The sequence below is a fragment of the Pristis pectinata genome, chromosome 5, assembly GCF_009764475.1.
Source record: "Pristis pectinata isolate sPriPec2 chromosome 5, sPriPec2.1.pri, whole genome shotgun sequence".
Classification (NCBI taxonomy): domain Eukaryota; kingdom Metazoa; phylum Chordata; class Chondrichthyes; order Rhinopristiformes; family Pristidae; genus Pristis; species Pristis pectinata.
In genome coordinates, this window is record NC_067409.1 from 79044221 (window position 1) to 79058427 (window position 14207).

Below are 14207 nucleotides of genomic sequence, written 5' to 3' on the forward strand. Positions count from 1 at the left end.
GATAATGTAGCTAGCAAAGAATCCCCTATGTGCACAACGCACATCAGATTCCACTGTCGTTTACTTGCATTCAGTTCTAACCACTATTTTTGTAAATGAAGATTACAAGACTGACCTGTTTCTCAGAGCCATTCGCCGATCAATATTTTTCTTTGAAAACTATTAAGTTTATAATATTTTGAAAATATTATATTTTGATATATTGTATCAAATATTATATACTGTTTTGAAAATGATTGCTGATAAATAGGTTCAAACTCTTCGGCTGCAGAAATGTTAATAGTGATGCAAGGCTGTGAATTGATATCACACACAGAAGTTTTCGCAATGTGCAACATGCATTCTGCCTGCATTTTGCTTTTGCCAGTAGGGGGAGAAACTTGATGAAAGAAAGTAAACTATTATTCACCACATACATAACTTCAGGATATATAGATTAGGGATTGTAAACAAGAGTATATAGATACAATATACGTACCAGGGTCCCTTTGAGCATTACTTAATATCAACTTCCTTGGGTCACATCTGAGATAAAAAGTTGCATTTATTAAATTTAAATTTTTACAAAGATTGTCTTGAGGCTTGAAGATACAATCCATGACAACCTGATAGTACCACCCTTAAACTTGGAAACTATCATTGTTTATAGGTGCCAATAGTGTATGTATATATATTCCAAGATTGACATGAGAGATTTGATGTAGCATACACTTCAAAGTTAATGTATTACTGTAAATGAAAAGCAAAAAAACTGTAGATGCTGGAAATCTGAAATTAAAACACTGGAAATACACAACAGGTCAGGCAGCATTTATGGAGACAGGAACTGAGTTGATATTTCAAGTCAATGATCTTTCATTGAGTACTGCTGAACTGAAAAATTAATTCTATTTCACTCTCTCTACAGCTGTTGTCTGACCTGAGCATTTAAGACACTTTGTTTTTGTTTATTAATGTACAACAGTTCTATTTATGAATAAAAATCAAATATTAATTTTGTAATGTTCTAAATTAAAGAAGCCCTGACCTTGTGCTGTCAAGTCTTTGGCACACAGCTCTCCATGAGTTAGCACTCAACAGGCTCTGAAGGGGTGATACAATTATGTATTCCCATTGATGAAATGGAATGTCTAATATGAGCTTGAGTATATTCTGTGGCATCCTGATTGCAATCTGATTGTCCATTTGTGAAAAGTCAAGATGATCACTCGGGCTACAAAACAGGCAGATACTTTACATAACTGAATCCATTTGGTAGCAGCAATAGTGGGTAAGGGGAGTCTCAAATGGGATGAGTTTCTGTCTGCAGAAAGGGATATTGTTCTGAAGGGAGGTTTCCAATTTCCACATGTAAATTTTTCATAATTCTGCAGTCCCTTCTTACCTAAAGTTTACTGGCTGTAATCCCTATAGTGTGGATTGTTTGCTCCTTTTGAAAATAATAATGAACTTTCTAACAAGCATATCATCTTTAAATGTTACTGCTATTTAGCTAGACTATCAATACAGTTGTGCATTGAATTTGCAGGTGATGGGCAAAGTACCAACTATATCTATCAATAAAACAGAAGGCTGCCACATATACCTCAGTGAAGAGTCATTAGGATGCGAGATTATCAGTGCCAAGTCTTCTGAAATGAACATCCTAATTCCTCAAGGCGAAGATTATGTAAGTTTTACACATTTGTAATGTCAGATAAGTGTTCACAAGTTTCAGGCTTTCATGTGATTATGAACTGTTACAGATTGGACTATCAGGAGTCTATTTTTTTCTTCTCTATTTCCTAGTGTAGAGTTTAGTTAGAACCATATCCAGGCCACCCCTGCGTTACAGCTGATCAGGTAACTGAAATTCACCCTTTCAGAATCCACAAACACTACCCAAAAATTGAGACATGAGAAAAAATTGGCTCTTTCAGAATTTGTGGGGAGAAAAAGTAAACACATACACCTCCTCCTCCTCCTCCCCCACCCCCATAGTGCAGAATCACCCTTGTCTAATTCCTGATAGGCAAACCCCTGCACAGGAAAAGCCCAAAGTGCAGTTTTGTGCTTTTGAAACTTGAAGCAGCCAGCAATGAAAAAGGATTTTTATCTCAAGGGAGTGGATGGAAGCCTCAGCTGGGCAGACTCATGGTCAGACTCCTGTGGGAGTGTACCTCTGCAAAATGGTGTTGGCCTCCAATGTTCACTTGAAGGATCCTAGGACCTAGAAGATCAAGTTATTGGACAGCCTAGCCTTATTTTCCCTTGAGTTTTGGAGATTAAGATATGGTCTGAGGCCCAGAGCTTTGTTTTACCCCAACAGACTTACTGCCATTTAGCAATGAATGGATTAAAAATCCACACAGACCTTCAGGTGAAAGCTGTGCACATTTCCAGAGGATAAAGCTCTGTGCAAGCAGCCCTAGTTACCCCCACAACTTTAAAACTCAACTGTTTTTTTTTGTTTAAAGACCAACTGACAAAATAGCATTAAACCATTTAGCTTGATGTAACCACCAACCCTTGGCCAGGATTCAAGCTTACAGGCTTTGTTAATTTGCCAGTGTTTTTCCAAAGAAATATACATCAAGTTCTTCAGTACTTTTCCTTTTTGGCTAAGAATTTAGTTACTTGGGATGAAATGAAAACAGCTTTAAAATGATTTTCAATGAAAGCTTCTCATGTTAACAGTTTTGCTCTAGAATTCAGTAGTTGACATCCTGCTGTAACTCTAGAATAATGAACTTCAAAACTAAAACAGGAAGGGTCAGGTGTTCAGCCAGTCAAGCTTGCCAAATGTAACAGTGTGCTTCTATGATTGGTACATACAGTTTCTTCTCTCTTTCAGAGGAGACAATAAGGATTGATTATTGAGCAAGTCTGTTTCTTTCCACCAAATTGTCTTTTAGTTTGGATAAGGATTAGGAATGTAGAAATTAACATTGGTTATGTTTATTAAAATCACATCCATTCTTTACTAAGGAGGATGGTTTTGTAATAGATGGTACTAAAAAATTTCAGCTGCAAAAATTACAAAAAAGGACTTGGGGGAGACTTGGGGGGATGCTTGGAGCAGTCTGGCATCATAACAAGTGCCCAATATTAGCTTGCAAATGTAACAAAAGTTTGGTGCCTCAGACCTCTTTCCATTTTTGAGTGTATTTGGTGATGATCCTATACCAATGGAATTAAATGGAACTTTCAGAAGTAAATGAGGCAAAAACTGTTGGCACATCTGACTTTGAACCAGGAAGTACGCATTGTGGGGATTAGTTGTATCTGGAATTTGTTGGTCTGTAGAGATTAAAAAGGTTATTTCACAGCATTACATTTTCATTCGTGAATCAGTCCCATATCTGAGCAGTAAGTTACCTGTTAAGATACAACATTGGAAAAAGGTCCCTGAGCCCACTGTCCATCCATCAAGTACCCATCTAACCGTATCCCAATTACCAGCACTCTGATGCTTCAAGTGCTCATCTAAATTCTTAAACCCTGTGAGAGCACCCGTCTCTACCCTCCACTCAGGAAGTGCATTCCAAACTTCAGCCACTTTCTGGGTGGAAAAAACATTCTTCGTCATGTTCCTGCTAAATCTTCTACCCCTTACTGCTAATTATACCCACCTCTGTTAAGGGAGAAAGTCTCCCACTATATATCCTATCTATGCCCCTCATCATTTTGAATACCCCAATAAGGCTCCCTCCCCCAACGCCCACGGCCTTTGCTGCTCCAAGGGAATCAAACCCAGCCTGTCCATTCTCTCCTCTAAACTGAAACTTTCCATCCCTGACAACATCCTGTTAGTCTCCTCTGCACCTTCTCCAGAGCATTCACATCCTTCCAACAGTGTGGCTTAACCAATGTTTTATAAAATTGTACCATAACCTCCCTGCTCTTACATTCCGTGCCCTGGCTGATGAAGGCAGGTATCCCTTATGCTGCCTTAACCACCTTATCCATCACCTTCAGAGATTCTGGGATTTGTACACCAATGCCCCCCAGTTCTTCAATACTCCCCAGGGCCCTGCATTGTGTATGTAAAAGCCTTTCAGAATGCATCACATTTTTTTTAGTATTGAATTCCATCTTCCATTTCTCTGCTCATGAGAAATGACCAAACATCAGAGTACTACAGCATAGAAACAGGCCCTTTGGCCCATCTAGTCCATGCTGACCTGATCTTCTGCCTAGTCCCATCTACCTGCACCCAGACCATCTCTCTCCAAAGCCCTCCCATCCATATACCTATCCAAACCTCTCTTAAATGTTACAAGTGGACCTGCATCTACCACTTCCACTGGCAAGCTTGTTCCACACTCACACCACCCTCTGAGTGAAGTAATTCCCTCAGATTCCCTTTATATATTTCACCTTTCACCCTAAACCTATGTCCTTTAGTTCTAGTCTCTCAACCTTAGGGGAAAAGGCCTGCATGCGTTCACCCTCATAATTTTGTATACTTCTATAAGATCTCCCCTTATTCTCTTGTGCTCCAGGGAATAAAGTCCTAACCTATTCAACCTTTCCCTATAACTCAGGTCCTCGAGTCCCAGCAACATCCTTGTAAATTTTCTCTGCACTCTTTCAAGGTTATTGACATCTTTCCTGTAACTGCTGAAACAAAAGAAATGATAAAAGTACATGGACCACTTGGCATCGACCAAGGCATTGAATTCAGCTTCAGTAAAGTTGCTCCCAACCCACTTGACCTTGCAAAGCCCTCCTTCATCACAACTAGTGTCTAAACTTGGAGAGCCCGTATAGTCCAACTCATAGAAGAGCCTGATGCTGTCAGACTCTCAGAATCATACCTTAGCAACACTCCAGACTCTTCTTGCACAACACCTGGCTATATCCTATCCGCTGGATTCACCAGTGAAGTACAAGTGGGAGGGAAAAGACCTTTAAGTCCTCAATGTTGGTCTGCAATGGATATCATGCAAGCATGGGCAGGGACAGCTCCTCCTGATTATCACCCACTAATTATATTAAACCCATTATATCTCCATGTTGAACAACACTTGGCAGCAGCATTGAAAGTAACAAGGGCACAATATGTACTCTGGATGGGGGAACATCAGAGTCTGTCACCAAGAGTGGCTCCAGACTGGATCTGGGGCTAAGAGTGAATGAAGCAACACAAGAGATAAATTAACATTAGGGTGGCACAGTGGTGCAGCTGCCATCTCTCAGCTCCAGTGACCCGGGTTCAATGGTGGTGCCATCTCTGTGGAATTTACACATTCTCCCTGTGACCACGTGGGTTTCCCTTGGGTGCTCCGGTTTCCTCCCACATCCAAAAAATGTGTGGGTTAATACGTATTGTAATTCATATTATCATCATTAATTGCCACTAGTGTAGTGAGTGGTAGTATATGTAGGGAGTTAATAGGAATGTGGGAAAATGTGTTTCAGGGAAAATTAGTGGGGAATGGCATGCTGTGATTCAGGAAGATGGCTGGCAATTACCTTCTCAAGGGTAAACAGAGAAGGGCAATAAATTTGGCCGTGGCAGCAATGTCCGAAAAAATGAATAGATAAAAGTACACAATATTAAACCCAGAAAGAGGCTGAAAAACCAGATATTTACTTGTCAGGTATTTGCAAATCTATGGGGACTGGAACTCATTGGATTACCACTACAGAATAACCTCCTCCAATGCGGTACAATTTTATGCCTATGCTCTAGAGTTAAGAATAAGTAATCTATAATTTTAAATGTTAGTCCTCTGTTTCAGGTATAAACTTCTATCCACTTACACAAGTTGTGTTTCCTTTACAGAAAGAATATCCGGTTCCTGAACAGTTTAAGACCACATGGGATGGGACAAAGCTGTGTACTGAAGCAGCAGAAAATGTTGGCTAACTGTTCATTCTATGAGCTGTTCCACAATTCACATGTGGTATTCTAGAGTTACAAATCACCATAATGCAATTTTACACTTTGTGCAACCATAGCATACAATACTACAGTAGTCAGACACCTTGCAGTAACTGCTTTACAAGTAGGGGTGCAATGATTGGCAGTCTTACTGACTCTGTATGTCTTTAGTAACACAAGAGTTACAACACATGTACATATGAGTGTAATTGCCACCTTTGTACTTATTGTGCTTAGTTTGACAACATTTCACCTAGTTCTTTCATCAGTTTAAATAACAGTATTTCAGTTCATTTGAGAATTAGTCATTGCAACCCTTTGTTATGGTGAGTTATATAATTGTGCATCTCATTTTCTGCTGTTCTTTTTAAACAGGGAAAAAAGCCAGACTTGTCCTTTTTTTTTAAACAAAATGTCTCAATTGAAGTTTAGTCCAAAGTCAGCAGGAACTCCTGCAGGAATAGTTTCAGGTAAAGTTCCATACATCTCCCTTTGTACTTAAGTAAAATTGTGCCATCACTACATGACAGTCTGCTTTATTTTCTTGGTCGAACTACATGTTATTTTGGAGAGTAACTGAACATCAGATTATGGTTTTTAAATCAACCTTTTTGTTTTACACAATATGTTTGGTTTTCTCAGTTTTGATTCATCTATTAACATTAGATTTTTGCCCAACAATATCAAACCTCAATTCTTATCAGGGAGAAGGATTCTTCATTTACATAATGAAGCTAACATCTGCCTTTACGTAAGGTGTCAGTATAAAGTGATGTAAGCAGAAGCAAGTGTAATAGTAGCTGTTAAATCTTTCTCTTCCCATGCTCCAAGCTTTATTTTGAAATAGCCTAACCCTTTAAATAACTCTAGAGTATAGTTCAGAGTTTCACACTTGTGGAGATTTGTATTGTTCAATGTTTTATATATGCAGCAATTGGGTCCTGGTAGTGATATTACAATGTAATGACTTGCTTAAATCTACATTAAGCAGGACCACAATGTGCTCACACATCACAGCAGCAAGATTAATGTAAACTTTTACTGTTCAGAGTTCCAAAGTTTGTCCTTGACATTATCTTAGTGTAGAAAATGGATACAGTCTGTTGCGATGTAGTATTGCGGTTGTTACTGTTAATCACATTGAGGGATTAGTTACTGTAATTTACAATATCACTAGATGGTTTAAAGACTTGTCACACAAGGGGGATGTCCTGAAAATAAAAGTGGAAGTGTTGCAAAATGTGAAGTGATTGATGTGGTGCTTTAACATTCTCTAACACATTACTGATTACTTAAATTCTACGTCATAACATTAAAATAGTTTCAGAATCACCAAATGACTACAGCAGTGATAGAGACCATTCAGCCCATCAAGTCATACATTATGCCAGAAGCAATTCATCTAGCTTCATTCCCCTGGCCTCTCCCCATGCCCCGCATATTCTTCCCTTTTACATATTTACCCAGCTCCCTTCAGAGTACTACAACTGAATCTGCATCTACTATTCCTGGCAGTGTATTCCAGATCCTAAACATTCACTGCTCCAAACAATATTTCTTCATTTTGTATATTTCTCCAGCCTTTTTTGTTTTAAAAAGGCAATAGATTTAAGGCTGCACAAAATTTTCTATTGAGAATATGCATTTTAAATAAAAGCATATGGTGTAAAACACTCAGTCAGACAGTAGTGGTGGAGAGAGTGTTAACATTTCAGCAGAACTGGATGAAGTTTACTTGCATTTCATGAATAGTACAGCTGCAGTTTAGTCTCTCTGCAGAGCTGTTCCAGTAGCTTCTCAGTGGACAAGTACATTGCTGGTTAGTTACATGCTCTCACAGACAGAGCCACTGGATCACCAGCCACTGTCGCTGTAGAAACAGTGGAAATATTATTTTAAATCAAAGTAAGTTCAACTGAGGCAAATATTTCATAGAACAGTACAGCACAGAAACAGGCCCTTTGGCCCATGATGTCTGCTCTGCACATGGTCCATATCCCTCCATTCCTGTAAGCGCCGTGGTTGAGTATAAGTGCTGAGGCTTTCGTTCAGGAGACTTCGGTGTGAGGAGGCAAGTCCAGGTAAGGTCTTCCTTAGAATTACTCTATGAGAGTAGCTGGGATGGCATTAGGGCAGTGGCATGCCCCTCCTGCAGGATAATAAGAGACCAGGGAGGCTACCAGTGTTCCTGATGACTTCACCTGGAGGAAGTGCGCCCAGCTGTGCAGCTCCTGGCTGACCACATTAAGGAACTGGAGCTGGAGTTGGATGTACCTGGGATTGTCCAGGATGCTGAGAGCATCAAAGACAAGAGCTTTAGTGAGCTGGTCACACCTGAGCAGCAAGCTGCAGATTGCTGAGTGACCACTAGGAGAGGTAAGTGGCAGACAGTGCAGGGTCCCCCTGTGGCTGTTCCCCTCAGCAACGTATACCCTTTGGAATACTGGTTTGGGGAGGGGGGGGGGCGGGGGAAGGGAGGAACAACCTTTCTGGGCGTAGCAGCAGCCGGGTTGATGGCACTGGCAGCGATAGGAGACTCGATAATGAAGGGGACAGACAGGAGACTCTGTGGCCACAAAAGAGACACCAGAATGGCGTGTTGCCTCCTGGGTGCTAGGGTCAAGGATGTCTGTGTGGCTCTAGAACATTCTCAAGGGGGAGGGTGATCAGCTAGAGGTCATGGTGCACTTTGGCACCAATGACATAGGAAGAAAGGGGGATGAGGTCCTGCGCAGTGAACGTATGGAGTTAGGAGAGAACCTAAAAAGCAGGACCTCAAGGGTAGTAATCTCTGGATTACTCTGTGCTATGTGCCAGTGGGGCCCTGAGCAGTAGAATGGCTGATGAGAAATCAGGGGATAATACTGTAGCCGATGACAGCAAATTTAGTCATTGGGATAGCCAGGAGCACAGTAAAAAGACCAACCATTGGTTTAAACTGCATTTACTTCAATGCAAGAGGTTTGACAGGTAAGGCAGATGAACTCAGGCTGTGGACTGCCTCTGGGGACTTGGGATATCATCGCCATAACAGAAACATGGCTGAGGGAAGGGCAGGACTGGAAGCTCAGTGTTCCAGGATACAGGTGCTACAGAGTACAGTTAACAGAGAGGGAGCAGTTGCCTTCTTGATGAAAGAAGACCTAACAATGGTCCTTAGAGAGGATATTCTTGGGGGATCATCCAGTGAGGCCATATGGGTAGAACTTAGAAAGGGGATGGTCACTCTGATGGGACTGTATTATAGGCCCCCCAATAATCAGTGGGAATTGGAGCAGATATGTAGAGAGATTGCAGCTAGTTGTAAACATAATAGGGTGGCATTAATGGGATTTTAACTTGCATAATATTGACTGGGCCAACCATCGTGTGAAAAACTTGGACAGTGGAATTTGTGAAATGTGTCCAAGAAAATTTCCTTGATCATTACATAGGAGGGGCCTACTGAAGAGGAATCCCAGCCTGGAGAATGAAGTAGGGCAAGTAGCCAAAGTGTCTGTTGGTGAGCACTTTGGGTCCAGTGACCATAGTTCTATTAGTTTTAAAATAGTTATGGAGAAGGATATGGCTGGTTCACAGGTTAGGGTCCTGAACTGGGGCAGAGCAAATTTTGGAGCCATTAGGTGAGATCTTACACTGGTTTATTGGGCGAGATTGCTTGTACGGAAAGGAATGTTTGCCACGTGGGAGGCCTTTAAAACTCAGGGCCTGCATGTTCCTGTTAGGGTGGCAAGTTTAGGGAACCCTGGTCGACAAGAGATATTGAGGATCTGGTTAAAACAAAAAAGGGAGGCACACTCTATAAGCAATTGAGAACTAGTGTATCTCCTGATGACTACAAGAAGTGTAGAAATGCACTTAAGGGAGAAGTTAGGAGGGCAAAGAGGATACGAGAGGATCTCGCAGGCAGGGTGAAACAAAAATCAAGAAATTCTATAAGTATATTAAGAGTAAAGGTGGCTAGGGCTAGAAGAGGCCCCCTTAAAGATCAGCATGGCCATCTATATGTGGAACCAAAATAAATGGGTGAGATTTTTAATGAATATTTCTCTTCAGTTTTTACTGTGGAGAAAATGATGTAAGTTGGGGAAATGAGTGGTATTGTCTTGGACTACATACAAATTAGCAGGGAGGAGGTACTGGAGGCCTTAAGTGCATTAGGGCAGATAAATCCCCAGGGCCTGACCTGCTGCATTCTCAGACCTTGTGGGAAGCTAGAAGAGAAATTGCTGAGGCCCTTGCAGAGCTATTTGCTTCATCTGGCCACAGGTGAGGTTCTGGAGGACTGGAGAGAGGCTAATGTGGTATCATTGTTTAAAAAGGATAGCAAAAACAAGCCAGGAAACAACAGGCCAGTGAGTCTGACATCGGTGATGGGTAAACTGCTGGAGGGGATTTTGAGGGGCAGGGTCTACCAACATTTGGAGAGATGAGATCTGATTTGGGATAGTACAGCTTTGTGTATGGGAAGTAGTGTCTGACAAATCTTGGAGTTCTTTGAGGAGGTAACCAAGAGGGTAGATGAGGCTAGGGCAGTGGATGTTGTCTATGTGGACTTTAGCAAGGCCTTAGACAAGGTCCCTCTTGGTGGGCTAGTCTGGAAGGTTAGATTGCATGGGATCTAGTGAATTGGATTCATAATTGACTCAGTGGTAGGAAGCAAAGAGTGAAAGTCAAGGGTTGTTTCTCAGACTGGAAGCTTGTCTCTAGTGGTGTGCCACATGGGCCAGTGCTGGGACCTTTGTTGTTTGTAATTTATATAAACAATTTGGATATAAATGTACAATGCAAATGATACTAAAATAGGTGGTGGTGTAGATAGTGTAGAAGGTTATGAGAAATTGCAGGGGGATCTTGATCAGCTAGGTATGTGGGTTGAGGATTGGCAAATGGCTTTCAATCCAGATAAATGTGAAGTATTGCATTTTAGGAGATCAAACCAGGGTAGAACTTGTAACTTGTACAGTGAATGGTAGGGCCCTGGGGAGTGTTATGGAACAAAGGGACCTAGAATTGCATAGTTCATTGAAAGTGTCATCACAGGTAGATAGGGTGGTGAAGGTGTTTGGCACATTGGCCTTCAGCAGTCAGGGCATTGAGTAAAGGAGTTGGAAAATTATGATGCAGTTATGTAAGATGTTGGTGAGGCTGCACTTGGAATATGGTGTACAGATTTGGTCACCCTGTTATAGGAAAGATGTTATTAAGCTAGAAAGAGTGCAGCAAAGATTTACCAGGATGTTGCCTGAGTTATAAGGAGAGGTTCCATAGGCGAGGACTTTATTCCCTGGAATGTAGGAGATTGAGGGGTGACCTGATATACCTCTAAGATCTGAGGGACATAGGCTCTGTGCTTCCACCCTGTCTTTTTCCCAGGGAAGGGGTGCTAAAAACCAGCGGGCATAGGTTTAAGATCAGAGGCAAAGGGACATCATGGGCAGCTTCTTCCTGCAAAGGGTGGTATGTATTTGGAATGAGCTGCCAGAAATAGTGGTTGAGATAGGCACATTAGCAACGGTTAAAAGTACATGGATAGGAGAGGTTTAGAGGGCTATGGGCCAAACAGAGGCAGATGGAACTAGCTCACTGGGCAACACAGTCGATGTGGACTAATTGGGCCGAAGGGCCTTTTTTCATGCTGCAAGACTATGACTATTTCCTGCATATTCATGTCTATCTAAAAGCCTCAAATGCCATTATTATATCTGCTTCCAACACTACCCCTGGCAGCACATTCCAGGCACCTACCACTCTCATTTCCTGAACATTGCCTTTTAACTTTCTCCCTCTCATCTTAAATGCACGGCATCTAGTATTTGACGTTTCTATCCTGGGGAAAAGATTGAGAGGCATAAATAGGGTAGACAGTCAATTTTATAAATTTCCAACAGGTCTCCCCTCAGCCTCCATTGATCCAGAGAAAACAACCCAAGTTTGTCCAGTCTCTCCTTATAGCTCATACACTCTAATCCAGGTAAACCTCATGTCCCCTTTCTGTAATGGAGTGACCAGAATTGCACACAATATTTTAGTGACAGACAAGTCAAGAAAAATAGCAATTAACAAGTATCCAAGTTCCAAAACACAGGAACCTCAGAACTACCCAAAGCATTTTACAGTCAATGAAGTACTTTTGAAGTACAGTTATGCTTACAATATAGTCAACATTATCATCAGCAGGTCCCACAACCTGTACCTTGGCAATGACCAAGCCATTTTAATATTATTGGTTACATGTATTAACTGTTTTGTCTCAGATTCAATCCTGGGGTAATAATGGGTACCATGTAATTGAACAAGATATTAGTGTGCTAGGACAGAGGTTAATCAGAGACCAGCTTCTGACTGCTGTCCAGTGATTGCCAGAGGGATGGTGCAAGCTTGGACATCAGCAAGGATTGAGCTGCCCTCTGGATGTACAACTAATCAATGCTTTGCTGTCTGAACTCGTGCATCGAGAGTGTGCAGATCCTGGAATTCCAGCACAGAATCATGAAAATTTATAGCTCGGAAGGCTAGTTGACACACCTTGTTGGTTGTCAGTTAAAAAGAACTATCTGTGCAAGTTCCACCTCTGAGCTCCCTTTCCATAGCTCTGTAGGTTAGTGCACTTATACAAATACGGTTTAAACGTAGAGGGTTTCTGCTTCACCCACACTTTCAGGCAATAGGAACTTTCAGGGGGAGGTGATGGTGCATTGGTATTATCACTGGATCAATAATCTAGATACCTTGGTCAAAGTCCTGGGGACCTGGGTTTGAATCCCGCCACAGCAGATGGTGAAAATCCAAATTCTGGAAATAGTCTAATGATGACCACAAAAAACAGTCAATTGTTGTAAAGACCCATCTGGTTCACTGCTGCCTTGCAGGGGAGGAAATCTGTCATCCTTATCTGACGTGGCCTACACATGACTCCAGAGGCACAACACTGTGGTTGACTCTTTACTGCCCTCTGAAGTAGCCTAGAAAGCCATTCAGTTGCAGTAAAACCACCAGAAAGCCACAAAGAAACAAAACTGGACACATTACCCAGAATCAACCAAGGCACTGGAAACAACAGCAGCAAAAACTGCCCTGTAAAGAACTCCTTACCAACATCTGGGGGCTTGTATCAAAATTGGGAAAGCTATTTCACATACTGGTCAAGCAAGTAAACATGTAAGGGATTGTACCTTACAATCAATGTCCCAGACACCTCCATCCTTGGTATGTCCTATCCCTCCAGCAGGGCAGATCCAGAGGTGGTGGCATAGTATATACAGTTGGGAAGGAACTACCCTGGGAGTCATCAACATTGACTCCACATTCCTTGAAATCTCATGGCATCAGGATAAACTTGGGCAAGGAAACCTTCTGCTGATTACCACTACCACACCCTTCCCCGCCTTCGGCTCATGAATCAATACTGCTCCATGTAGAATACCATTTGAAGGAAGCACTGAGAGTGGCAAAGACACACAACGTACTCTGGGTGGGGGACTTCAATGTCCATCACCAAAAGTAGCACCACTAGTGACTGAGCTGGCCGAGTGCTAAAAGACATTGCTACTAGATTGGGTCTGTAGCAGGAGGTAAGGGAAGCAACATGGGAAAAACCTACTTGATCTTGTCCTCACCCATTTACCTACTGCAGATGCATCTGCCCATGGCAGCATTGGTAGGAGTGACCACTGCACAGCCTTGTGGAGATGAAATCCCATCTTCACAGTGAAAATACACTTCATTGTGTTGTGTGGCACTACCATGCTAAGACTGCAAACAGATCTAGCAACTCGGGACTGGGTTATCCTTGAGATGCTGCTAGCCATCAGTAGCAGAATTGTACTTAACCACATCCTACAGCCTGATTCCCCGGCATATCCCCCACTCTACCGTCAACATCAAACCCAGGGTATCACCCCTGGTTCAATGAAGAATGCAGGAGGGCATCCCACGAGCAGCATCAGGCATACCTTAGGATGAGGGATCAACCTGGTGAAGCTTCGAGACCCGCATGCCAAACAACAAACCATACTCAATAGACAAGAGTTAAGCAACACACGACCAATGTATCAGATCTAAACTGTGCAGTACTGTCACATCCAGTCATGACTGGTGGTGGACAATGAAACAACTCACTGAAGTAAAGGGTCCACAAATATCCCCAATGATGGGGGAGCCCAGCACATCATTGCAAAAGAGACAGTTGAAACGTTTGCAAGAATCTTCAACCTGAGATGCCAAGTGGATGATCCACCCCGGCCTCCTCTAGTGGTCCCCAGCATGATAGATGCCAGTCATCAACCAATGATTCACCCCACGTAATATCAAGAAATGGCTAAAGACATTGAAAAAA

General features: G+C 42.0%; 1 protein-coding gene and 1 long non-coding RNA gene across 6 annotated transcripts in view; one reads left to right on the forward strand and one right to left on the reverse strand.

Annotated features, from left to right (window-relative positions):
• cap2 (cyclase associated actin cytoskeleton regulatory protein 2) overlaps positions 1 to 7103 on the forward strand; it is a 134648-nt gene extending 127545 nt beyond the window's left edge. For all 4 annotated transcript variants that reach the window (XM_052016562.1, XM_052016564.1, XM_052016565.1 and 1 more), the window contains 2 exons: positions 1529 to 1669; positions 5771 to 7103. In XM_052016562.1, the coding sequence (XP_051872522.1) occupies positions 1529 to 1669; positions 5771 to 5854 (225 nt within the window). In that variant the 3' untranslated portion in view covers positions 5855 to 7103. The remainder of the gene's footprint in view (positions 1 to 1528; positions 1670 to 5770) is intronic.
• Positions 1 to 14207, reverse strand: part of LOC127570753 (uncharacterized) — a 38002-nt gene that overhangs the window by 5366 nt on the left and 18429 nt on the right. The gene's annotated exons all lie outside the window — the stretch shown is intronic.